At 40.2% G+C, this 26058-nt stretch overlaps 1 protein-coding gene across 1 annotated transcript in view; it reads left to right on the forward strand.

The window, feature by feature from the left end:
• The window catches only part of stk17a (serine/threonine kinase 17a), a 65621-nt gene that overhangs the window by 11250 nt on the left and 28313 nt on the right, over positions 1 to 26058 (forward strand). Inside the window, exon 2 of the mRNA XM_081352090.1 lies at positions 12871 to 13083. Within this exon, the coding sequence (XP_081208216.1) occupies positions 12871 to 13083 (213 nt within the window). The remainder of the gene's footprint in view (positions 1 to 12870; positions 13084 to 26058) is intronic.

Consider the following 26058-nt stretch of genomic DNA (forward strand, 5'->3'; position numbering starts at 1 on the left):
ACACAGCTGACACAGGCAAACACACAACACAGCTGACACAGGGAAACACACAACACAACTGACACAGGTAAACACACAACACAGCTGACACAGGTAAACACACAACACAGCTGACACAGGTAAAATACACGTGCTAGAAGAGGTTTTGTTTTGTTGTTTTAAAAGACCACGCCGAAAATACACACACACACACACGATGCCATCAAGCGGTATCTCTGGTCGTAATCAGTCCTTCACTGACCAATCAGCGTTCATTAGCAGAAGGCTAGCGTGTTATGGGCAACAACAACTCAACCTGTAAGAAATCGAAAGGACATAAGTACTCGTTCATTCAACTTTTGACCTATAACCCATGTTGAACTTGCAAAACCTACAATCAAATCTGAGATTTCTCAACGGCAATCGGGTGAAAGAGACAAATTTAGCCGTCTAGCCCCATAGACTCCCATTCATTCTGCACTCATGGGCGATCGCCCCCAGTGGACCTCTGGTGGAACTACAACCAACATTCGGTACAATAGGACTTAATAGGGAGTGGCCAGCTCTCCGTAGACGGGCTCTGGTTTCACTGTGTGAGAACATGGTGGGCGTGAGAGGGGCGTGGCTTGTCGGACATAGCAACAGTAACTAAAGGGGGCGGGTCTTTGCGAACGGTCAGTTGCAGGGCAGCCACACTGCATTCCTCCGCCACTGTGCTTCGGGAACATTCAGGTACTTTAGATCAACAAACGTCTGTAAGGAAACACATTCTGCAGAGTCGGCCTGAGATGTTTGATGGGAAGAGTTCCATGTAAAATGAGAAGTGTAATTTTTCAAACATTTGGGCGACATTTAACGTGCCAAGTTTCTTAATGACGTGTCACAGACTCGTTGATGGCAGTGTGCCATTTGCAATTTGCTTGCTAGTGTTAAAAAGGTGTAATTTCAAACCCCTAAATTAACTGTAAATGCATGCCACTTATGCACTGATTTAAAACAGAAGCTGAGCTTCTCCAGAACACCAAGTTATGAGATGTTTGAGTGTTTGTTCGCTCTTCCCCAGTCCGGCTCTAGCGCTGAGCTCTGTGAGGGATGTGCTAGCTGTGCATGAGCGGATGACACCACAGTCTCACTGTTGTCTTTAGCAGCACGTCATCAGCTGAGAATCTCTCACCCGTCTTCAGAAATCTCTGGGGTTTCTTTCGCTTCTGCGTGAGTTCTGCCGCTTGATTGACGGATCTGAGCAGTGTGAGTTATAGATTGGTTTTCCTTTGTGTTTCCCAGACTTTTCTGCTCTCTTTTCTAGAGAATCCCGGCTCTAACAGCCGAGTGGGATACCATGACATCATTGCCGTGCCATTCATGCTGTACGGGTCTGAAAGCCCAGTGGCCACATCTGCTCCATGGAAACAGTAGCGGCTGCCGCTGATGTCATGCGAAAGCCAAGTCTGTTCCTGAAGCCCTTTTAGTGCTCGAGTGTCAGAGGCAATGATGATCCGATTGCCAGTGTAAACTTCCTGTCTCACGAATGTCTATATACCAGCTATATTTTGCCAACTTTTTAGAACAAAGCCCTAAAGTATTCAACTTTGACGCGAAATTGTGCAGCCTTTGCTATTGCTTTCCTAAGGAAGTCAATTTAGTGGGTTAGCGGACAAACGCCCATGCAAAAAATCTGCCAACGGACGTATAATGACTCGGGGGGGATCATGGTGAATTTGGATGGAAAATGCCTGGAAATCATAATCCTAAATCAAAACATAACTAGGGATGCACTAGGGCTGGGTATTGACACACATTTCACAATTCGATTAGATTTCGATTCACAAGCTTGCAATTCGATTTGATTTCGATTCAATATTGATTATTTTGGATATCAGGGACAATACATGGCACATTTTCTCAAGGAAAACAAATCTCTTCACTAATGCTGTAAACTATGGGAGTCAGTGGTAGCCTATAGCCTACTTCATTAGCCTACTGTAATATTGAAGGTAAAAATGAACTGATTTGTATACAAACACTTAAATTACACTTTTATTTATTTTTATAATAATACAGTTATATGAAATATAAACATTTAAATGGTGGCTGTCATAAAAACCTGCCAGATTTATTCAAACATGCATTAAAAATGGAAGTTAATATTTCTCGCTGACTAACGAGTTTATGGACACTGGATATGGTTTCTCTGAGGTAAATGTGACATGACATCGTTTATAAGCTGATTTACTGACGTCTTTCCACAGTTGAAACACTGATTGGGCGACTCCATGTCACATGATACGGACTTCGATAAGTTGTACTCTGCCTTTTAACACACTTTCAGAAGCTCATTCATGTTTATTTTGCGCTGTAACTGTTATTAAGGCGGAGGAGAAGATCATGTGCTTCTCTAGAGCTGAGCCAGAGCGATCTCACGCCACAGCGCCAGAACGCTATTTATGTTTTTGAATTTCGTAAGAAAATGGACGTAATTTGAAATCTGAGACTTTGTTTCATATCAATAGTAACAAAGCACAAAGATTATAGTGATTTATTGGATGGGATGCGCTACAATGTTACATTCATTCATCAACTGAAAACAGGATGACTAATCGACTCTTGGGATTTAAGAATCAATATCGGTTCATAAAAATGACAATCGATTAAAATTGAGAAATCAATATTTTTTTACCCAGCCTTAGGATGCACCGATTTGGCCAATAACCGATAATTCTTGATATTTGAAATCCGATATATTGGCCGATAAATCAAAATCAAAATTTTTATATCATTTTTGAGAGCCTGATTACAAAAACAAAAGTCTTACCATTAAAAGCCACGTCCTAAACACACAATTATAATGATCTCATTATAATGTTATGTAGCTTATATGACAGACTTGCGCTGCACATTGAACTGTATTTCCTTTTTTGAAGTGATTCAGATCATATTTCAAGCAATTCAAACCCTAAATGTTGAACAGTGCGCATCTGAAGCGTCTCAGCTGAAGGAAATAATCCATTATTTATCGGCTTTAAGATATCGGCCAAATTTTCTTATCGGGCCGATAAGGCTAACATTAAAAATTAACATATATCGGCCGATACCGATACAGTGGCTGATATATCGTGCATCCCTAAACATAACATAAACTCCCATAGGTTTAGATAGAATCTCATAGAATCGTTGCGACTGCTTAGCAACAAGAGAGGATTCTGATTGGCTGTCAATGTTTTTATCGTTCATCAGCTGAAAAAAAAAGAAATCTGTCTGAAATTGATTCCAACGATTTAATTTCTCTGTGCCGTTATCATTATAGTTTATACCTTTATTGTTATAGTTACCATCCTTGGGGTTGAATAGGTCTTTATTCCATGTAGTTTCATGTTTCTTAAACTGCAGCCCAGACTGGGGTAATGGGGTTTGTCAGAGCATGTCATTTGTTTGTCTGCACTAAGGCATGGCAAGCAAACCAGATCTGTTTTCTGCATAATTACCAGTTTAACAAAAGCGAGGTGCTGAAAGGGCCTCGTCAGGTCTAAAAAACACACACACATACAAAAAAACAACAACGTAAAGGCTTTCAGATGAGGTAATGCTCTTTCCTAAGACGTTTAGAAAATATCTGTCTCTTCTCCAGGGTCACATGTCAGAGTTCATTATTCCTCAGTCTCAGACACTGAACAAACAGGCCTCAGCTTTCAGTCCGGGAGCCGTTTCCACCCGTGAACGTGTGTGTGTGCTGATGGGACCCGAGCGTTGTTTCTGTTCCCTGTCTTTAAGAGCTGTAGCTCCTGTACGAGAGGCTGCGGATGCTAACTCCCCCCCCCCCCCCCCCACTTGCTCACGCGGTAGAAAGTAAAGTGCCGATGCCCTCATATAACACATGCATTAAGTGAAGTGTAGCATGACAGAAAGTACACGGGGAAAAGTAGTTATAAGCCTTTTCCACTGCCGCCTTTAACGACTGGAGTTAATTAATGGAGCTATAATGTCTTCCACAGCACAGTCCATCCCAAACTTACCTTGCTTTAAAAAAATATATCCCTTAATTATGATGAGAAGTGATGTTGCCGATGCCTGTGATGTATAGAAATAAAGCAACCAGAAGTCATAAATTGCATAACCTGCACTGTAATACTTTTTTAAAATATGTATTGTGATATTAAAGAGCACCTAATACCCACCTAATACTCCAGCCGACCAATCAGAGCACAGTGTGCTTTACAGAGGGAGGGGCTTCATAGAGGCAGGAAGTAAACAGAGCGTTACTGACAGACTGGGAAGAGAGGAGCCGCAACAATGGAGAATATGAGGAGAATAATCAACATTCAAGCAGGAAAACCTGTTCTAGTAGAGCCTGAAACAACATCAAGACTTTGTAAAAGGGGCATAATAGGTCGCCTTTAAATAATGCAGAAATTTTCATCAGATAACTTGAATAGCTTTAGTTGAATAAATATCATTCTAGAATGATTATGTTGATTTTGTTGAGGAGTGAATCTGCATAGAAAATACAAATAATTTTATTCTGAAGACTTTTTGTTGAGTGTGAACTACTCTTTTAGGGTTGTTAACTTCACACGTGGTTATACTCTTTACTAGAACCAACTCAAAACTCTTTCGGTAACGCAGAAAGTGAACGAAACAAGGTTCTGTGGAGGAAGTGTTGTTGATTTACTTTCATTCTGAATCAGTGATGTCACCGTCTAGTAAACAAAAGCTCCGAGACTCAAGAGGATTAAGGTATTAAACTCAGATTGCCCATGTTGTGCTCTTCCTAGATTATACAAAATATCCAAGTTCAAAGTCATATTACCCTTAGAGTCGCCATGTAATCAAAGTTAACCATTCTTATTTTTTTGAATATTGCAATATTTATTATAAACAATTTATCATTATTTTAAATTATTTTATTTTAAACTGATGTTCCTGGTAATCTTGAATGAGAATAAGTTCCTCTTGCAGCATCTCTTCTCTTCTCTGATGACGAGGGCGGGGCTATAACCTGTCACTCACATGAGATCAGCCAATAGCAAACCACAACCATCCAATCAGTTCCCTACAGACGCAATCAAGCCCCGCCCACATCTGTTCCTGTTCCAGAAGCGTTCACAGTAGGGAAGAATAGACGAGCGCAACTTCCGTTTCATGTCGACTTCAAATAGCTAGTTACTGGGTCTCTTTCTTTGCAAATGTTTAAATCTTATCCATATGTGAGTCCAGATGGTCTTTGGGGTGTGTCTTTGTGTCTTCTGCCCTCCTGGAAAATGGTGATTTGTATCTTAAGAAGACTTAAAGTTAGTCTTTTCTTGGTGACTCTGCATATATATAGTTGAACTTTTTGTGTATTTTCTGAATTGGGGCTTTAGAAGGACTGACGGCATTTAGTTGAATTGTTTCTCCATAGTCAGTCAGTATTCTCTTGCACTATTGCCATCCTTGTCATTTTTACACATTGTCCAAATAGACAATGGGTTTGCTGTAACAATTTGTATGACTCGATAACATTTTCCCAATGTGATGTAAAGGTAAAACACTGTAATGCTTGACAAACGGGCTCTGTGAATGTAATTGACATCGAGTGCACTCAGAACTGGAATGCATATTAGTCTTTATCTTGAATTCAATGTCTGGTTTTGTATAAAGCATAAATGCATTTTTAAACCCCCTTTTTTTGGACCAAGTATGTATGAGTAATGTTCACAGTTTCTCCATAACTTTCTAACTTACAAGCCGGCCGACTGCTGACCATACAAGCCCTATTCTCGCACAGACGGACCATCTGCTCTTGATATGGACGCTATTTCACATAAACCGTGACTCTGCCGTCAACCCTCGTCCCGCACACATGAAAGCCATTGCGTTTGGGCTGTTTGTGTGAGTCCTCAGACTCTGGAAATGTGCTCATTTTAAAAGACACCAAAGTCTCCAAATCACAGTCTGTCTCTTCAGAGCTCAGAGGCCCTCAACTTCGGTCAACCGCGGAGCACTTTCTGAATGCCATACAATAATAGAAGTCATATTTAACACAACATCTGCACCACATCACGGCGAGAGTGCGACCTGGAAGAATTGGTCACTGGTAAAAATTTCATTTGTAAATGATCCGCTCACGTTGTGAACTGTTGTCACGATTAGTTACAGTCTCGTGCGACATCCGTTGAAGTTCTCAGAAACCGAAGTATTGAAAGCCTTTGGCCTGAAAGCAGCAGCGGGGGAACGACAGACTCTCCACGGCGTCGATCGGGAGACCGCAGACCTCTGGGGTGCCAGGTATTATTATGTTGAGGAGCTTAGAGTTTCTTTATCACATTCCCCCGTGGCATTCGTGTTTTTAAGAAGCCGGTCAGATTAACGCAACACCATGGTAATGGAGGTATGCCAAGCCATGCAGTCAAGGGCAGTAAAAGCCTATTAGGTTTTCAAAGGAGCGGAAGGTGCTTTAGTGTTTCTGAATCGCTCTCAATCATGGTGATTACGACACTGTTGGGATTTTAATTTCTTCAACAATGTCTCACTGTCATGTATAGTTGCAGTTATGGAAGTAAAATAATGACAAATGTTTTTGAAACAAAAAAGCGTGTTGAATTGCACTACTCGGAAAAAATATGCATTGCATTAGCCCTGCTTGCATTTTAATGCATTGTATTTTCAGGGCTTGCATTTTTATGGGCTGAAATTCAACATGGTTGTATATTTAAGCTGTGAATATTCACACACGTTTTCATTATTAGAAATTCAATAATCCATATTCACCTTTCAGATTTCACTTCCAAAATGTTCATTTCCATATGCAGTCTTTGTTTGAAGACTTGAAGTACTCCAGATGCAAGGTCACATTTTTATTTTTTATTATTAGTAGTCATGCATACCATCTACCTATTAGTTAGGCAAGTGACTTATAATGCAGGGATGCGTGACATACCATATAGGATATTGCACTGGATCAGATTGAGGATTGTGAGTTTAAAACAGTAGAGGTGGTGTGAGGAAAACACAGGCTGCGTTTACATGCATATTAATAACTCGGTCTGAATAAAAAAGTAGCATGTAACCACACCAGTCGGAATGATTTCATTCATTTTAGATGGTTGCATATCACATGACCCGAATGACATTCAGTTCTGAGGCAAAGAACTGGTCTCCCAAACCATTACAGCGACGCTTAACTTTACACCCAGGTTTTATTGGGACAGTCCAGAACAAGGACATTTTTCTTCTACTTACCCCATTAATCACCACATTTTTTTGAAGAAAGCGAGGAAGGCAATCCCAGCTGTGTGTAGTAAATCTCCGGAGTTCTGGACAGAATGGGGATGGAAAATAAAGGAAAACTTCCTTTGATGGCTGAAACCCTTTCTGAACCCATGACTCTCACATGAGCCTGGTCAGTCCAACACTTTTGGGTCAGCAACCCAATTAAAACATAAGAACAATACGTTTGCCTGTGTGTTTTTTTTTTCATCTGTCCATTGAAGTTTTTTCATGAGTTGCTTTGTTTCAGACAATTAAATGTGACTGAATGTTGCACGCTTTCACATTCTTTGTATGCATGAAGTCGTCTTCTGTCCATTTCCTCATTCCTGCATGGATTCATGTTTGCAATCAGATCATGCATCCAAGATGCCTTTAGCAGATGAGCTAGTTCCTCCTGATCTCTCTTTCAGCAGATGTTCTGCTGATCTTGCACTTCTCCAGTGTCGGTCACAGTGAAGAGCGTGCAGGAATGCATGTGGAATGTAGGGCTGTACTCAACCAAAGAAAATCTTGGTCGGCTGAAGTCCTGAAGTTTTCGACTAAAAATCGACTAAAATTTACGTTAGAAAAAAAACGTTAAATTAATTAGCTGGGCACTGTGCGCAGTACTTTGTAGCCTTGTTGTCCGCCTAAATGAATTATAAATAAACATAAAAAACTAGTAGGCTATTTGCAGTATTAAATCGTTTTTGACCTGATTAATTTGCACTGAAATGAGTCTGACACACGAGTCTGTCGGCTCTGACAGCGCTGCATCACGTGCACCTGCGCAATATCATAGCCTATGATTTCCGAAAATAGTACTATATTGTCAACTAGTGATATCATGACAAGAACTTTTGAGGAATATGCAACATAATTTAGACAATTGTTTCTGTCATATGTATTATAATAACTGACAGACTCGCACAGAGACACGAATAGACTATTAACTTAAAGCTTTTACTCTTAAACAAAAAAGGCACGTCCACTTTAATAAAAAAATATTTATTAAACAAACCAGATCAAGTAATATTCAGCAAACCTTCTAGTAGCCTACTTTCTTCAATCTGTCCGTCTTCTCCGGTGAGTTGGGCTAATCCAAAAGACGTGAAAACAAGGGGGGTGTTCTGAAGACAGACTGTTACCTGTGAAACAGGGGTGCTCTGAAAACACCCTCATTAGTGCTTTCCACCTGATGAAATGAACGCGGCAAAACTGATTACCGGTAAATGAATGCGACAAAACTAATGAAATGAACGCGGCAAAGAATCGACCAATCAGAATTTTGGTTGAGCCAGAACGTATCGACCAAATGATCGACTAATCGACTGGGAGAATACAGCCCTAGTGGAATGTGTGTCCTAGGCAAACATCATGGGCCCTATCCTATAAAGCAAGTGTGTTTTGCTAGTTTCAGCCTGACGCAGTTTTCATTTTCACGTTCTGCGCCACGTTGTTGAATTAGCAAATGCATTTGCGCCCATCTGTGGCCCATGAACTGCTGGTCTGACAACGAGTGTGTGTGTTCAGGCGCATTGTTGGAGCGTTGATATTTTGAGGAACTGAAATAAACTGAGCCGTTGACCGTCTGAACCCTGGTCTAAAGTCAATGGCGCAATATTTATTTTTTTTATTTAAAGAGCGTGTTAGTAATGTGCGCCTATAGCCGGGTCCACAACGCGTGTAACAGTCTGCCTAACACACACACACACACTCTGCTTATTACACATACAGCAGCACACAATAATGACAAATATTACAAATAAAAGGATTACAATGTAAAAGATTATTATTGTGTACATAAAGATGTGGTGGAATCTGACTTGTCCCGTAGTTGATCTGCTTGTGCTTTAACCTCGTACACGCACACACACGCACACACACAGCTTTAACCTCGAGCACGAGCAGATCCGTTTCCTCGCTAGAAAAGCGTTCAGTTTTTTCCGCTTGCAAATTCCGTCATGTGAATAGCGAATCCGCCATGGCTTTTAAAGGGAATGGGAGACGAGACTCTGGTTGGTTTATTGCACGTTACGTCCAAAACACACCCATTACTCATTAAGAGAATAGAGACAAAACACACCCATTACTCATTAAGAGAATAGAGACGACCGTTTAAGACCATGCGCCGGGAGAGCTGACCATTTTTCCCGTCGTTAAACTAGCAAACGTAGATTCGGACGCGCCACAAGTGACCCTTGCGCCGTGCGCTTTAGGCCATGTGCTGAGATCCTTAAAATAGGGCCCCATATAGTTTTAACCTCAAGACACTTGAAAACAAGCCATTTTCACAGACGCCCACATGCATCTCTTACGGGGCCCATCATCATTCTTGCCCTGAGAGACGAGTGATTCTGAATAACCCTGTGCATTGCCTGGATCATCAGCGTGGGTGTATGTGGTCCGGGAGCAGATGGACTGAGAAGGCCAGTTCAGGACATCACGGTGTGATTCGGGACGTTTAACATGCATTTCCTCCACAGTTCAGCCGTGCTAAACCTTCCCCGGTGCTTCTCTGCGCCGTGTTCCTAAACGAAGCGCCAAGCCGCGTGTCTGACCAGCGTTTCACAGAGGCTTTGTTTACTATACTTCTGAGACTTCACTTGCTGCGTTTTAAATCAATCCTGAATCTGTTTTAAGGATTTGTCTAGTGGCTTTTTTTCATCAGTCATCTTCCAGTTTATGTATTTGTCAAACATGACATTTAGATTATCGTAATTTAAAGGCACGCTATGCAAGATTTGTACCTTAACGTAACAGCTTCAAAATCATTTTGATGATAAAGCCCTGCCAAATCTCACGAGAATCACGACTTGCTTTACGGCACGACGTCACGTACATCAACAACATATGAAGAGCCTCTGTGGAAAACACTAGCACGCATTTCAGACGTGAATCATGGCAGAGTCGACGAAGAAAGCGAAGAAAGCGCGGTCGGAAGAGTGCAGAGACGGCTCTGCGTGAGTGGTGTTTACGGCAGTGACGTTAACTACAAGTACTCCACAGCGACTCTAGGGGGCGCTGTTTGACAAAAACAGAAACTACATAGTGTGCCTTTAAGGAAATTTAGGAATTTGAAATTTAAATATTTAATCAAATTGTAAATAAATATTTATTTATTGTAAATAAATTATTATTAATCAGGGTTTGAATTTCGGCGCAGGATTCCAGGTGTTGCACATAACTGTGTGTTGCCTAATCGGGCCAGTGTTGCATCGCTGAGAAAGTTTATCATATGCACGACTTGTCAGTTTAAACAAGCGATTTGAAAGCATTCAGTAGTACTTGTGTGTGTGCTCTGAGAAACTGTTGTCTATGCACTCATACCCAGACACACACATAATGCCGCCTCTCAAACAGCTTGTGAGTTCCAAACTTGAGTGCTTTTTCACGTATTATTGCGCGGAAACGGTCATAAATGTACAAAATTGTCAAAATACCCATCTTGGCAAGTACTCACATAAACCCATTTGGTGATGTCTTGACGTGAATGTAAACCGTTGTGGAAAAAACGTGTGTGTCAGTATATGAATCCGTGCATTAGCTCTTAAAGTGACATCAGCCTAATATTCCTGCTTATGTCTGTGCCATTAATGCTAAACAACAAAAGATAGCGAGAAGAATTATTCTGTAGGCTAATTCATTTAAACAATGAAACATGAAATGTTTCCAATTCCTGTAGTAGTCCTGTACCTGAATACTGTTAGACCGAACTGAAAACTGAAAAGCAATCTGTATTTCATTCTTATTTTTATTTTATTGTATGTATTTGTGCTTCTGCTTGTAAACTGTAAAAAAGACAGTTGTGTGTGATTGTGTACCTCGTTACCATTGCTTCGTATCGTTACCGTTTCGTCTAGTCTCAGAGAGATTGTGTGTGATTTATTTGAGATTTGGATTCTGATTTTGCATCGTGTTTGCTACTTGTGTAAATACCCTGGTATATAGTTTTTGCCAAATTAAGGGATGTAGGTTCAGGGAGGTAGGCCAGTTTATATTGTATTTTGTTTTCTTTATTTTTGTTTTAGAAAATGTAGAGATTGACTCTGACTCTAAACCCTTGTTAAACCCTCTGGTAGTGAGATTCTTCCTTCTCCTGTTGACTGACTCCTAGAGGTCGAAACACTATGGAAACGAACCAGGAACAAAGGAAACAAGGCAAACATTGGAAGTAAAACACTGGAACAATGGGAACTGAAAACACATTTCAATCCTAAAAAAAACAAAAAAAAAAACACCATAATATTATTATTATTAGCGATATTTGTCAAATTATATTTGCTATTATTGTAGTAGTAGTAGTAATAATTTCAATTGCCACATCATCATCATCATCATCATCATCATCATTATTATAAGCAGTATTAAATTTTACCTTCTGGTTTCACTGCACAATGCTGGATTGTTCAAAGAAAAACAGATTTTTGTAATTGAGTGCAAATTATCACTCATGTCTTCCTCTGACTAACGGAATTAGATCAAACATCAATTAAATCACTTTTTCGTCTGACTTTTGCCTGTTATATTTGTATAGTTTGTCATGCTGCCTCCTGGCTGGACCAATAACGAGGGATTTAGGGCCTGTATGTCCACATGATGAGGGATGGGTGTTGGGCTGTAAAGGCCGGTATGAATATTTCTGGAAACCTGTACAGAAATAACACACAGTGCTGTACATTTCCGCGGGAACAGGCTGCCAGTGTGGCGCGGGTCTCCCCGAGCTGTAGGGAACGTGGTCGTTAGCTCAGCAGGAGGGTGTCGTCTCAGACTCGACATGTTCCCTCGTCTGTCGGCGTGTTATTCTCCTCTTCCTCATCGTCTGCCTCTGCATCTTCAAGTTCAGTGCTGGAAGTGGGACACAGAGGGACAGTTCGGGCTTTGGGTGATTTCATCCCGCAAATATGCCGGGAGACAAAGGCATGTTGAGCCGTGGTGATAACAAGTGTGCCATCTTTAGATATACAACCCCCTCCCCTGCCGAACCCTTTCACTGCCCGCAAACCCTCAGCTCCGGCCTTTCACTGAATCAAATGAAAAGAGGCCCTGAACAAAGTTGTTTTGTGTGTGTATGTGACCGTTTAATGGGATGCATGGAAATGTGAGCTCTACTAGTATGTCAGATTGCTGGTGTAAAAGCATCTTGCGTTCAGCTTCTCTTTTTTTTTTTTTTTTTACAATTAGCAAATTCGGAAACAATCTGATTCACACAGTGAGTCGTCACAGTATTCACGTCACAATATTCCTCATTTAAATAATTCATTATAAAGGGGTGGGGCCTGGTTGAGTTAGTTAGTAGTGTGTTAAACAGGCGGTTATGGTAAGGGGCGGGACATTTCCCAAACACACTCGAAGCGCTCGACCAATCACAACACACTGCTCCAGCCGACCAATCAGAGCACAGTGTGCTTTTCAGAAGGAGGGGCTTCATAGAGACAGGAAGTAAACAGAGCGTTACTGACAGACTGGGAAGAGAGGAGCTGCAACAATGACTAATATGGAGAAAATAGTGTGTTTTTAAGCATTAAAATCTGTTCTTTGAAACTTGACTTTAGTCCCCTTTAATAGTTTTAGGACCGATAATTACCCTGGTCCAAAGTCTGGCTACACTATGAGATCGTCTAACTGCTAACAAACATTCTTCCCCTTGTTTTCTCTCCCTCTCAGAGGCAAGTTTGCTGTGGTGAGGAAGTGTGTGGAGAAAAGCACAGGTAAAGAGTTCGCAGCGAAGTACATGAGGAAGAGGAGGAAGGGCCAAGACTGCAGAACCGAGATCATCCACGAGATCGCCGTCCTGGAGCTGGCGGGAGCCTGTCCTCGCGTCGTCAATCTGCATGAGGTCTACGAGATGGCCAGCGAGATGGTGCTCGTTCTGGAATAGTGAGTGTCACAGTCTTGAGGTCCTTGCACACGGAGTCCGGAACTTGCGTGTTCGTTTTTCCGAATTCGTCATTCGGTGGCTCTGAACTGTCAAAACACCTTTTAAAATACTCGCTACGCATAAGAAAAATGCAGAAAATCAAACCCGATCTGAATTTTTTTATGACGGACGAAGGTTTCGGAGGCAGTGTGTGAACGCGATTGACAACGTGAGGTCTTATTTAGTTTTGATTGTGTGAACATTTTTCGATCGAGAATTTCAGACTCGGTGTGCGAGGACCTTTAGTTTAAAACATCACATTGATTAATTTTACACACTATCACTAAAGGCTGAAAATATAGAGGACACACTTTTAATCACTCTTCATTTTAACAAACCAATATTGATTCTTAAATCACAAGATTGATCTTTTGCATGAATAAAAAATTAGTTTTAGAGCATCTCTTATCCAATAATATTTTTTTTAATTACTTCTGATAAAAAAAAAGTCTCAGCAATTGTGCAATTTAAAAGTTTGTGTACAACTTGTTTTTATCTGACTGTTTATTATTGTATCTAAATATAAATAGCAATTGTATTTAATTGTTTAGGCTCTGTTGTTAATTTTAACCTTTTAATATTATAGTAATGTACCAAGTGAGAGGGTTTTCCTGTATAGTTTACATAATTTAGAGATTTTTTTTTTCGATAAGAAAAACTGCCATGATATATTTTGAAATTGATTTGATTTAGAGATTTAATCTACAGTCAATGTAAATTAAATCTTGAAGTCATGTGTCAGTACACTCTACATTTCACAAACATTTAGTTTGTCAGTATTAATATAGACTCTCTCTCTCTCGTTATTCCAAACCTTCTTCTACTGAATGCATACAGTAAGATGAAGCAGAATAACCGACCTGCTCTTTTACATCCAACAGATTTGTAGCTCTCAAATATCTTGTGCACTTGTACGTTCAAACATGGGATGCATGTTTAAAACATAAGAATCTCTAATTTAGTCTCTACATTATAGTGATTTTGCAGGCTTGTGCTGTAATTTAATCAGTAACACAGCCAGCATCACGACAGGCTGTTAAATATTGAGGTGAAATCCCATCCTATCCAATTAAGGAAGTGCAGAGCGACGGAGGATCAGTGGTGGTAAACGAGCGGTATATTGAAATAAGAGATGGACCGGGAGTACATGGAGAGAAAACAAGAGCGAGTGAAAAGCAAAGAGCACTAATCCACCCATAAACCCTCCGAAGCGTTACTGAGCATGCCTCAGTGAGCAGTCGCTATTCCAGCAACGTTCAGCATCCACACACACACACACACACACTGGTAATGTATGCATGTGCACTGGCATATTGGGTTTCCCTTGAAGCCAAATGCTGACATTGACATTGAATTTTGGACAAAGCATTTCCCGGCCCTGCTGGTGCTCATCATCTTTACTGTACAGCTGCTGTAGTCCTTCACCCACTTTACTGTACTCGAGGGGGAGATCGCTCAATATCTGTTTGTGTGCTCCAATTCAGCCCATATTTTCATCCTGTTGGTGGTCATATGAAGCAAATTTGATCTATAAAGGTCACGTTGATGGTTTATTTGATTTGGCGTGAAGTGGGTCACACATTTCTGGCTTCCACTCAAACATATCCTCTCTCGTCAGACCCAGACAATGAGCACAGATGGGGTTTAACTCGGTGTCTGTGGACATTTTGATCTGGAGTTTGATGGATTCATTGATTAATAAAATTTGGACTCTATTTCATTATAGCTCTGCACTGGTGTCTTTCAAAAGATCAAGCCACGACTCATTCTAGCGGGTTTATTGTGAATGTGAGTTGAATCCCGACAACATGTAAGCATTTGCACTTTGGCATGGGAATATAATGCTAATCCTCGGACATGAAGTGCGTGGCTGATCGGCAGTGAGCGACGGTTTGTTGCTGTGCATCTGCCTCTGTCCTGGTTGACCCGGTTCCCAGTGTCCGGTGAATGGGCTGACCCTTGCCGTGGGGAGAGGGGTCAGCGCAGGAATTTTAATCTTCCCCTCCAAACACACTGAGCCCATAGAGTCTCGCAGACATGGAAACCAAGAGACTCCTCCGTTTACGAAGAAGCGTGTTTGGGATAATAGTCAAACTGATCATCAAGATTACTTTATTATTGCACAAATCAAGAGAACATCAACTTGCATGGTTTATTTGACCTCGTCTAGATTCCTGATGGATTATATTTATCATATGAATTAACACTTTTTTACATTTAATGGAAACGTTACAAGAAGCTTCTCCTAAAAGCTAAACCAGTGAAATTCCTAATATTAACTCCAATTCCCCAAATGACGTTAACATTTTCTATTAATTCTTTTAACAATGTGTTAAATCAAGCACACACCTTTTGGAGGTGCAAGTCAGGGAAATCGCTGGTGCTTCTGACGTCACAAACTACCTTGTAACCAATCAGATCAAGGTGTGATCGTCAACCAGTGGGTCTCTGAGCTGAGTGAGTGAGTGGAGGCGGGGCTCATTTGCATATTCATAGAACCACGTATACTAAATGAGGCGAGGGTGTCAATTTACATTAAAGATATTTTAAGGCATGAAGAATTTTTTTTCCAAGGAAAAAACTTTTAAATATGTAATTTTGGTGATCAGAGATGAGTTTTAAGGGATACAATTAATGACCACAGGGATGCTTTAAGAGAAAGGAGTTTGGGATTTGGGAGTTTAAACATGAAAGCTTGGTAGCAATGCAAGGTAGTGGAAATATCAAATGAAAATTAAACATTTTATCACAGACGATTATCCTTAATTAATCAAGAGAAGCAGAAATCCCATGATGAGGAAGAGTTGATGATTTTGTAGCACACCTGACCATATTGACGTGTTCGTTGGAGAACACAGATCCCATTTTCTCCCATGCCTCCCTGCAGACCGATGTCCCCGGCTCTGCTGTGTCGATAGGCTGGCCTGGAGGAGGTCTCACTCGACAGTGAAGGGCATGTAGTTCAGATCTCTCCTCGTCGCCCACACGGCCTCCTTCACGAGCAGCTGGATCCGAGCATGGGGGATTTCCACATGCATCTGACAAACAGCATTGTTAAAAATCAGTCGGTTTTTTATACCACTTTTGCCAACATTGTTCAGAATTAATGGCATGTACAGTATGACTACTTTTTACAGTTTGTTCATGCATTTAGAAAGCAAGACTGATGTTATTAGTGTAACTTGCGAAAGTGGTGCTTGCCTTTGCACACATGTCCTAAATCTAAACCCTAAAGTACACTTTAGTTTCCATGCAAACGCTTATGCTTAACGCTTAATCTATCAACATACTCAATTTGGAAGTGCACAATCACAGGTGGTCAACACATGCAATTAAACTTTCATCCTTGTCCAGCATCTGCTATTTCTCTCTCCAAACGTTATGACCCATAAAAAAGGGTCAGTCAGTGTTGCCAAACTAATCAGTGCAAAAAATTCAAGGCACATCCGTGACCTGAGCATATAAATTATGCACGGATATTTATTTATTTATTTTATTTATTTATTCGGGACTGTGCACATTAATAAAGGATAGAGAACCTTGCTGCACGTGCACAGTATGCTGATGATGAAAACCTTGTCACATGTCCCTTTTTTGTATGGTTACAACCCAAATTTCAGTGGTCGATACAAACCCATCCTATTAACAGCAAGGCTCAATACAGTGTGTGATGCACGCTAGGTCACGCACACTGCAAAGCCTAGATTAGTCAAATTGCTTCCAAATAGATGTAAGTAACTGGAGCAGTGCATGTAGAGCGAACATAACTGTGTCGGACTGGCAGGTCGACTCCGACCGCATATACATGTGTCTGCCTATGATTGGCTGTGTAGAGACGCAACCCGAGTGTCCAGCCATTGCAAATTACAAGGTAGGGTTGCCAGAATGGGAAAGATCATTACTGGTTTTAATCATCAAGCATTGATGAACTATAATAACCACGGCCTGTTTTAGACAACAGTTGTCATCCTGATTGCCTTCATATGTTGCAGTAAATCTGCTTTGACCACATCTTACCAAGACCCCGGGGGGTCGGGGGGGTCGTTAGGCAGATAATAGATTACAACGGCAGATTAGCATCCTAAGACAAGCTGCTGGTCAAGCAAATGCTCAACTTTGACCCCAATAACCAGGATAAGCATTTTTTTTTTTTTTCAGATGAATTCACATGAGGTCTATAAACCTGTCCGGACAGGCCATGTCAGGTCATCTCGAGTGAGACCAAATGGATGCAGACTTTGTATTAACAAGCCAGTAACGCTGCATTGTAGAGATAGTTGTGTTGCCTTTGAAGGATTATATTCTTTTTGGTTCTGGCATTAGTATTTAATCTCTCTTAAATTGTTCCCTAATTGCTAATGCACTTCCCTCGTCCTAAACCTCCGATCTCATTCCTGAGCCCGTATTAGGGGTTAAGACCCTGAGATGCTCAAGGTCAAGTTCTCTATCGTCTTTCACTTAGGGGCAGAGACAAGTTTGAAATACTTGACCAGTGATTCTGCCGTTTCTATTATAATTACAACATCAGATTCTACTATAAAGCGGCTCTCCGGTGTGATCCTGTATTTACTCGCGTCTGACCTTGACGAACTGAACCGGAGAAGATTGACACATCAAAGCATCATCAGCATGGACACGCTATTGTTCAAAGGTGCTTACCAACCGGGGCAAACTTTTCTTTAAAGTTCACTTTCAAACTTTGTTTTTGGCTGATTTTGTTCGTCACACCAGTCCATTCTTCAATTTCGCTGGAAGTAAATCAGGGCCTGAAGTTCGCAAGATATGAAAAGCAGCAAAAGCAGAAGCTTATCTGAGTAAAGTGCCTAAAATTAGCCCTTTTGTCCCCCGACTATCCGCCATGATAAGCGTACTCTTTTTAGTGCTCTTTCAGTCGTGGGGAAGTAGAGCGTAATGCATTTCCCTCTTTCATCAGCAAGTGAAATCCAGAAAGAGCCAGTTGTAATCAACAGATTTTTCCTTTCTCTCCGTCTTCCCCCGGGCGAGGGATATTTCGGGGCACTGGGACAGTTTAAAGGAGGCGATGTGGTTTTGTAAGGGGAGTCTGGCTGGAGAGATAGAGGGTTTATTCATTCATGTGTTTGGGCGAGTCCGGGGATCCCGGGAGCTCGATGCGGCTCGGCTCAGGAACGTGGCCTCGTTGAGCGAGAGCTCCAGCTGGGAGTTCATTATGTCAATGCTTTCGGCTCCGGCACGTGAACAGCCGGACCGTGGCCGTGAGCCCAGAGAGAGAGAGACGGGTCGAGCGAGCGGAGAGAGAGAGGGGTGGATAACTACTCTATGGATTTAATCCACAGAGCGAGGGTTGGGAAGACCTGCCGACAGTGCTGGTTTAAGCAATCACTCATTCGCCAATGAGTGCATATCAGCCCTGCACCTGCTATAACATATCTTATCTTTGGCATTCATTTTGGATTCTTACTTCTTTCCCTAAGGAGCTCAACTCCTCCAAATTTGAAAAATTTAGGAGCGCATAAAGAATTTCTTTTTGGATTCTTACTTTTTTGAAAACCTCTACTCCTAAATATGTAGGAGTGCATAAAGAACTTTTGGGTGCACAATGAAAATATATTAAATCTTTTGGGATACAAGGAGAAACAAGGAAATTGTTTACTTCTTTTTATTTGCAAAAAAAAAAAAAAAAATCATAGGTTTTTAATAGGGGTGGGAATCTTTTGGTAACTCACAATTCAATTCAAAATCAATTCTCGATTTTGAATCAAATTTCGATTCGATATGTGCATAGATTTGAGTGTAGTTTACTGTTTTGTGTTACTTTTCTTATTTGACTACGGTAGGCAGGCAATTTAATTAAATTTTTTATATTAAAATTAGGAACAAAGAAGCAAATTTCAAACAATAGGACAAATACAATTGACAAAACATACAAATTAAATAAACTTAAATTGTATCGATTGAGTCCCTGTTCGCGGCTTATTGTGATTAATGTCAATAACTGTAAGTAACTTTTATTAGGGCTGGGTAAAAAATATTGATTTCTCGATTTTAATCGATTGTCATTTTTATGAACCGATATCGATTCTTAAATCCCAAGAATCGATTAGTCATCCTGTTTTCAGTTGATGAATGAATGTAACATTGTAGCGCATCCCATCCAATAAATCACTATAATCTTTGTGCTTTGTTACTATTGATATGAAACGAAGTCTCAGATTTCAAATTACGTCCATTTTCTTACGAAATTCAAAAACATAATTACCGTTCTGGCGCTGTGGCGTGAGATCGCTCTGGCTCAGCTCTAGAGAAGCACATGATCTTCTCTTCCGCCTTAATAACAGTTACAGCGCGAAATAAACATGAGCTTCTGAAAGTGTGTTAAAAGGCAGAGTACAACTTATCGAAGTCCGTATCATGTGACATGGAGTCGCCCAATCAGTGTTTCAACTGTGGAAAGACGTCAGTAAATCAGCTTGTAAACGATGTCATGTCACATTTACCTCAGAGAAACCATATCCAGGGTCCATAAACTCGTCAGTCAGCGAGAAATATTAACTCTAGCGAGGAGCATTCTGCTAAATATACGCACCATATTATATATTCATTATAATTTTTAATGTTCTTCAATTTTTAATGCATGTTTGAATAAATCTGACAAGTTTTTATGACAGCCACCATTTAAATGTTCATATTTCATATAACTGTATTATTATAAAAATAAATAAATGTAATTTAAGTGTTTGTATACAAATCAGTTCATTTTTACCTTCAATATTACAGTAGGCTAATGAAGTAGGCTATAGGCTACCACTGACTCCCATAGTTTACAGCATTAGAGAAGGGATTTGTTTTCCTTGAGAAAATGTGCCATGTATTGTCCCTGATATCCAAAATAATCAATATTGAATCGAAATCAAATCGAATTGTGAAATTTGTGTCAATACCCAGCCCTAACTTTAGTACTGCAAAGTTAAAGTAGTGTTACACTTTAGAAAATCGATTTTTGAAATCTGTGAATCGATGCAAATCGGTAGAAGATATAATCGCAATTCATATATTAATCGTTTTTTTTTCCTGCACCCCCAGTTTTTAAATATTTCTGCTTCAAATTGTATTTATTATAATAAGTTATGTATTATTATAAATATTGCCAGATACAGTTTTTGTGGCCAACAATAACTAGAAAAAATTGTGTAAAATGCAGGTGTAACAATGTTCAAGTTCAGGGAAGGACGAGACGGGAACTGGCGAACGGTAAACGTAACTTTAATCACAAAATAAACATAAACAACTAAATGAAAACAAAATGCCAACATCACTCCTCCTTTTATCCTTCCAGAGTTCCTCCGTGGGACTCGAGACTGGAGGGGTTATTGCTCGCCTCAGTGGGACTCTTAACTATAAACAAGCCTGACTAACATTGAGACTCTTATTTTGAAATATCTTTACTACTTCCAGCTTCTCATTCAAACATTTGGGAGATAAAATATGCACTAAAATAGTACAAACTGTAAAACTACAAACTTGTCATAGTTCATCAACAGTACATCATAAGCAATATATTGGCATTAATGCGCAGTATTCATTGATTGTGAACTGATCTGAAACCGTGAACCTCTAGAACAAGCAAAAGTTTTTACGTGAACAAGTTTAATTGAAGTTTAATCACATTAGGCCGTAATCCGATTCCTGTTTTCCAGCCGCCCCCAAAATTAAGTCCTCGTAAAATGACAATGAAGACTTGTGTTATATAATTTAAGATCATTAAGATACTTCAGTAACACTTTACAATAAGGTTCATTAGTTAACATTAGTTAATGAATGAACTAACCATGAGCAATACATTTGTTACAGTATTTGTAAATCTTCGTTAATGTTAGGTAATAAAAATACAGCTGTTCATTGTTAGTTCATGTTAGTTCACAGTGCATTAACTAATGTTAACAAGATTTTAATAAAGTATCAGTAAATGTTGACATTAACATCAACAAAGATTAATAAATACTGTATAAGTGCAGTTCATTATCAGTTCATGTTAACTAATGTTTACTAATGAACTTTGTGGTGAAGTGTTACCTATACTTCTGGCTGAATTCAGGACTTTTTAAAGATTGCAGGGACTTTTTTGCACACTTTCCTAAACATTTTACAGTTCAAACACATCGATTTTTAGTGGTAAATGCGAGTGAAATGCTCGTGCTGTTCAGCCCTGGATGGGTCAAGAAGTCGGCGCTGGCTCTATTGGCCAGTGGAAATAGCAAACTTCGACGTGTGTGTGGTGTGTGTGGAAATGAGCTGGAAATCAATGACGAATTGATTCTGTGATTCCACTGGCATTGATTCATGAACATGTAGGATTATAGATGCTATATCATCTCATGTAACTTGAAAGGTCTGGAGGTTTTACTGTGTTTACAGTGCAGGCACTGCAGCTCAGTGAGTTTGGTTGGTGTGAATGGTGGTGTGGACACAAATAAGTGCAATTCTGTACATGCTGAACATGACTATTAAATCAAAGCTGGTGTGTTTCCTCTCGAGTCCATGCCAGGGATAAACAGCTGCCGCTCGGACTCACTGAGGCAGTCACTTTAATAAAGCAAGCATACTGTGATTCTGAGTCATTAACTTGCTTTATCTTTATTGTCCCCAGGGGGAAGTTCTTTTCCACAGCACTGTACTTGTTTAACACACACAACAATATAATACAGATATACTTAATACAAATAGACATAATACAAGAGAAAAAAAAAAGCGATTAACAATCAACAATGTCGATAATTGAGGTATGTAATGGTTGCGTGAATCAGGCTTCTTCCAAAGCGAGCCCTCCTACACCTCAGAGTCCTGTACCTACGCCCTGAGGGCAGCAGGGCTAGAAACTCATTAAGTGGATGTGTGGGGTCCTGTTCTATTGAAATTGCAATGCGTGTAATAGCTCTCTTATTAAGTTCTGTGAGGTTAAGTGTAGGAAGACCTATAACTTTCGAAGCAATATTAGATACCTTTGTAAGTTTGGTCCGATTTTTAACAGAAAGCATATTGAAAAAACATACAGAACAATACAGTAAGATTGGCTGAATGATGCTTTGATAGAGTAGCAATAACAATCGAGGAGAGACGTGTAGTCCTTTGAGTTTTCGAATGACTGACATTCTTTGGTGACTTCTCTTCTGAATGTCCATAATGCGCTGATCAAAGGTGAGTTTGTTGTCCATTGTTAGTCCAAGATATTTAAAACTGTCCACTATTTCAACTGTTTGATTATGAATAACAATAGGATGCTGTAGTGAAGAGGGACTGACTATCAGCTCTTTTGTCTTGCTAATGTTAAGATTCAGATAGTTATCCTCACACCACTGGACAAAGTTCATAACAGTGGTGTGATAATCCATAACAGAGTTGTTATCTTTGAGCAGGGCAAGAACGGCTGTGTCATCTGAATATTTTAAGTATTTGATGCTGGATTATGGACTGATGTTATCGTTGGTGCTCCAGTGTTGATGATTAGAGCAGATGACGTAATTGAGCCCATCCGTACTACTTGTTGCCTGTTGCTAAGGAAATTGTGTATAAAATGAATCAGCCGAGTAGAGATGTTGAGGTGATACAACTTTTGAATCATCAGGTGTCTTTGGATGGAATTAAAAGCAGAGCTGAAGCCCACAAAGAGTATCCGAGCGAAATCAAAGGTGCCGATCCCGGGAGTCGAAACTTGACATTCGAATGGTTGTCAAACAAAATGGAGGCTAGCTAGACCCTCTCTCCTCCTCATCCCGTCTCCTCCCTCCTCCCCTCTCTTCCGGCATAAAGGAAAGTCAAAGTAGTCACAAACAAAGTTAAGTTTAACTGATACTTCATTCAATGTGTAATGTCGCCAAGTTAGATAAAGGGTTTTATATATTGCAGAACAGAATGCAGAAAAAGAGAAACATTATCTTAAAATCGTTTCGCCACCTGAGGTTATAACTATAGCTCCCATACAAGGACGCAATGATACTAACCCACTAACCCCCCCAAACCCCACCCTCAAATTTTTCTTGTCGGTGATTGGCTGGAGCACTGTTTGTTGTGTTTCGTGGTGCGGATGAGCCCAGTTTGTTTTTGTTGCCGTTTGTGGAGCCTGTGGTGTCTACAGAGACCGCGTTTTTTACAGTGTGTTCAGGGGACAGGCAGCGAGCGGATGGTGAGGAGATGTTTGCTGTATGTGACAAAAAATGTTTTGGCCTAAAAAACGCGTGGCATCGCTTAGAGCACCTTTAATACAGTGTGAAAAGAGCCTTAAATTCGCCCTGTGGTAAAAATCCAGCTTTTAATGTTGTTTATGTGTCTATGTGGTGTTTTTAATATGCTTTAAGACAAAGCATGTGTAAGTTCATAAGTCGACAGCATTGCTGAGTATTTCCTCCTTAAAACTGCAGTGAACCAAAGACAGTCTCAAAAACACGCTTTGAAATTGCTGGTGTTTCTGACGTCACAAACTACCTTGTAACCAATCAGATCAACGTGTGATCGTCAACCAGTGGATCTCTGAGCTGAGTGAGGGAGTGGAGGCGGGGCTCATTTGCATATTCATAGAACCACGCATACTAAATGAGGCAAGGGTGTCGAGTTACATTCAAGATATTTTAAGGCATGAAGAATTAATTTTTTCCAATGAAAATCCGCTTAAATATGTCATTTTGGTGACCAAAGATGATTTTTAAGGGATGAAATGATTGACTACAGGAGACTTTAAATCTGGTTAGGGTGAGTTTTGCTTTCCCACGGCCGATGTAAGGGACACTCAAATCATCAGTTGGAGAATTGCATTAAATTCCAATATGCATTATATAGATTGAATTTCTACAGTGTTTCTGTAGAAATACTGTTTAATATATTTTGATGTGGTAACGTCAGTTTAATATATGCACATTTTGTTTCAAGTCATTTTAGTATCATACCATTATATAAACTATTACAGTTTTAATAAAAAAAAATCATTTTCATATTTCACATTAACTTTTATTCCAGTTTTAGGGTATTATTTTAGTATTATGTTAAACTAAATGAAAATGAGATGTAGCTGAAAAAAAAGTTTATTTTTTAATATTTTCTATTTTTTTTTCAGTTAACATTCATTTTATTTCAAGTAACACACACACACACACACACACACACACACACACACACACACACATATATATATATATATATATATATATTAGGGTGCATCAAATTTGAATGGGAAATTTTAATTTCAAAATATCAATTTGGCTGGCATTGCATTTTGTTCCAATTAACATAAAAATGACTTTTGCAAAGTTTTGAGGGATTCCATTGAGATTTAGGGGTGCCACCTAACACATGAACTTTGGCGAAATTTCGAAAAATGTGCAATTTTTAGTCTAATTGCCAAAAGGTTGACCTGGAAATGTTGAGTACAGTGAACTTTTATACAGTAACATGTTCTATAGGGTTATCAAAGTAAAAGTTGTTTGTTTGAACCCTTTGGGCAACTTGGGCATTTCTCAGAATTCAACTTTCAAGATTGTCCATTCATTTGTCCTATAGACAAAATGAATGGAGGTCAATGGGACATGTTCATGTGGCCTTACCCTGTTAATTTACTGTAACAATTACAATGCTACTCTCAATACACATGAGACATCTACAGTGGGGAGAACAAGTATTTGATACACTGCAGATTTTTCAGGTTTTCCCACTTACAAAGCATGTAGAAGTCTGTAATTTTGATCTCTTAAGTTGACTCTACAAACTGTGAGTGACAGAATCTAAAACAGAAATCCAGAAAATCACATTGTATGATTTTTAAGTAATTAATTTGCATTTTATTGCATGACATAAGTATTTGATACATCAGAAAAGCAGAACTTTGGTACAGAAACCTTTGTTTGCAATTACAGAGATCATACGTTTCCTGTAGTTCTTGACCATGTTTGCACACACTGCAGGAATTCTGGCCCTCTCCTCCATACAGACCTTCTCCAGATCATGCAGATGTCGGGGCTGTCGCTGGGCAATACGGACTTTCAGCTCCCTCAGAAGATTTTCTATTGGGTTCAGGTCTGGAGACTGGCTAGGCCACTCCAGGATCTTGAGATGCTTCTTACGGAGCCACTCCTTAGTTGCCCTGGCTGTGTGTTTCAGGTCGTTGTCATGCTGGAAGACCCAGCCACGACCCATCTTCAATGCTCTTACTGAGGGAAGGAGGTTGTTTGCCAAGATCTTGCGATACATGGCCCCATCCATTCTCCCCTCAATACGGTGCAGGTGTCCTGTCCCCTTTGCAGAAAAGCATCCCCAAAAAATTATGTTTCCACCTCCATGCTTCACGGTTGGGATGGTGTTTTTGGAGTTGTACTCATCCTTCTTGTGGAGTGGAGTTTAGAGCAAAAAGCTCTATTTTTGTCTCATCAGACCACATGACCTTCTCCCATTCCTCTTCTGGATAATCCAGATGGTCATTGGCAAACTTCAGACGGCCCTGGACATGCGCTGGCTTGAGCAGGAGGACCTTGCGTGCGCTGCAGGATTTTAATCCATGACGGCGTAGTGTGTTTCTAATGGTTTTCTTTGAGACTGTGGTCCCAGCTCTCTTCAGGTCATTGACCAGGTCATGCCGTGTAGTTCTGGGCTGATCCCTCACCTTCCTCATCATCATTGATGCCCCACAAGGTGAGATCTTGCATGGTGCCCCAGACCGAGGGAGATTGACCGTCACCTAGAACTTCTTCCATTTTCTAATAATTGCGCCAACAGTTGTTGCCTTCTCACCAAGCTGCTTGCCTATTGTCCTGTAGCCCATCCCAGCCTTGTGCAGGTCTACAATTTTATCCCTTATGTATTTACACAGCTCTCTGGTCTTGGCCATTGTGGAGAGGTTGGAGTCTGTTTGATTGAGCGTGTGGACGGGTGTCTTTTATACAGGTTCTGAATTTTTGTTTTAGATTCCGTCTCTC

Source organism: Scardinius erythrophthalmus (assembly GCF_964197995.2).
Source record: "Scardinius erythrophthalmus genome assembly, chromosome: 22".
Lineage (NCBI taxonomy): Eukaryota > Metazoa > Chordata > Actinopteri > Cypriniformes > Leuciscidae > Scardinius > Scardinius erythrophthalmus.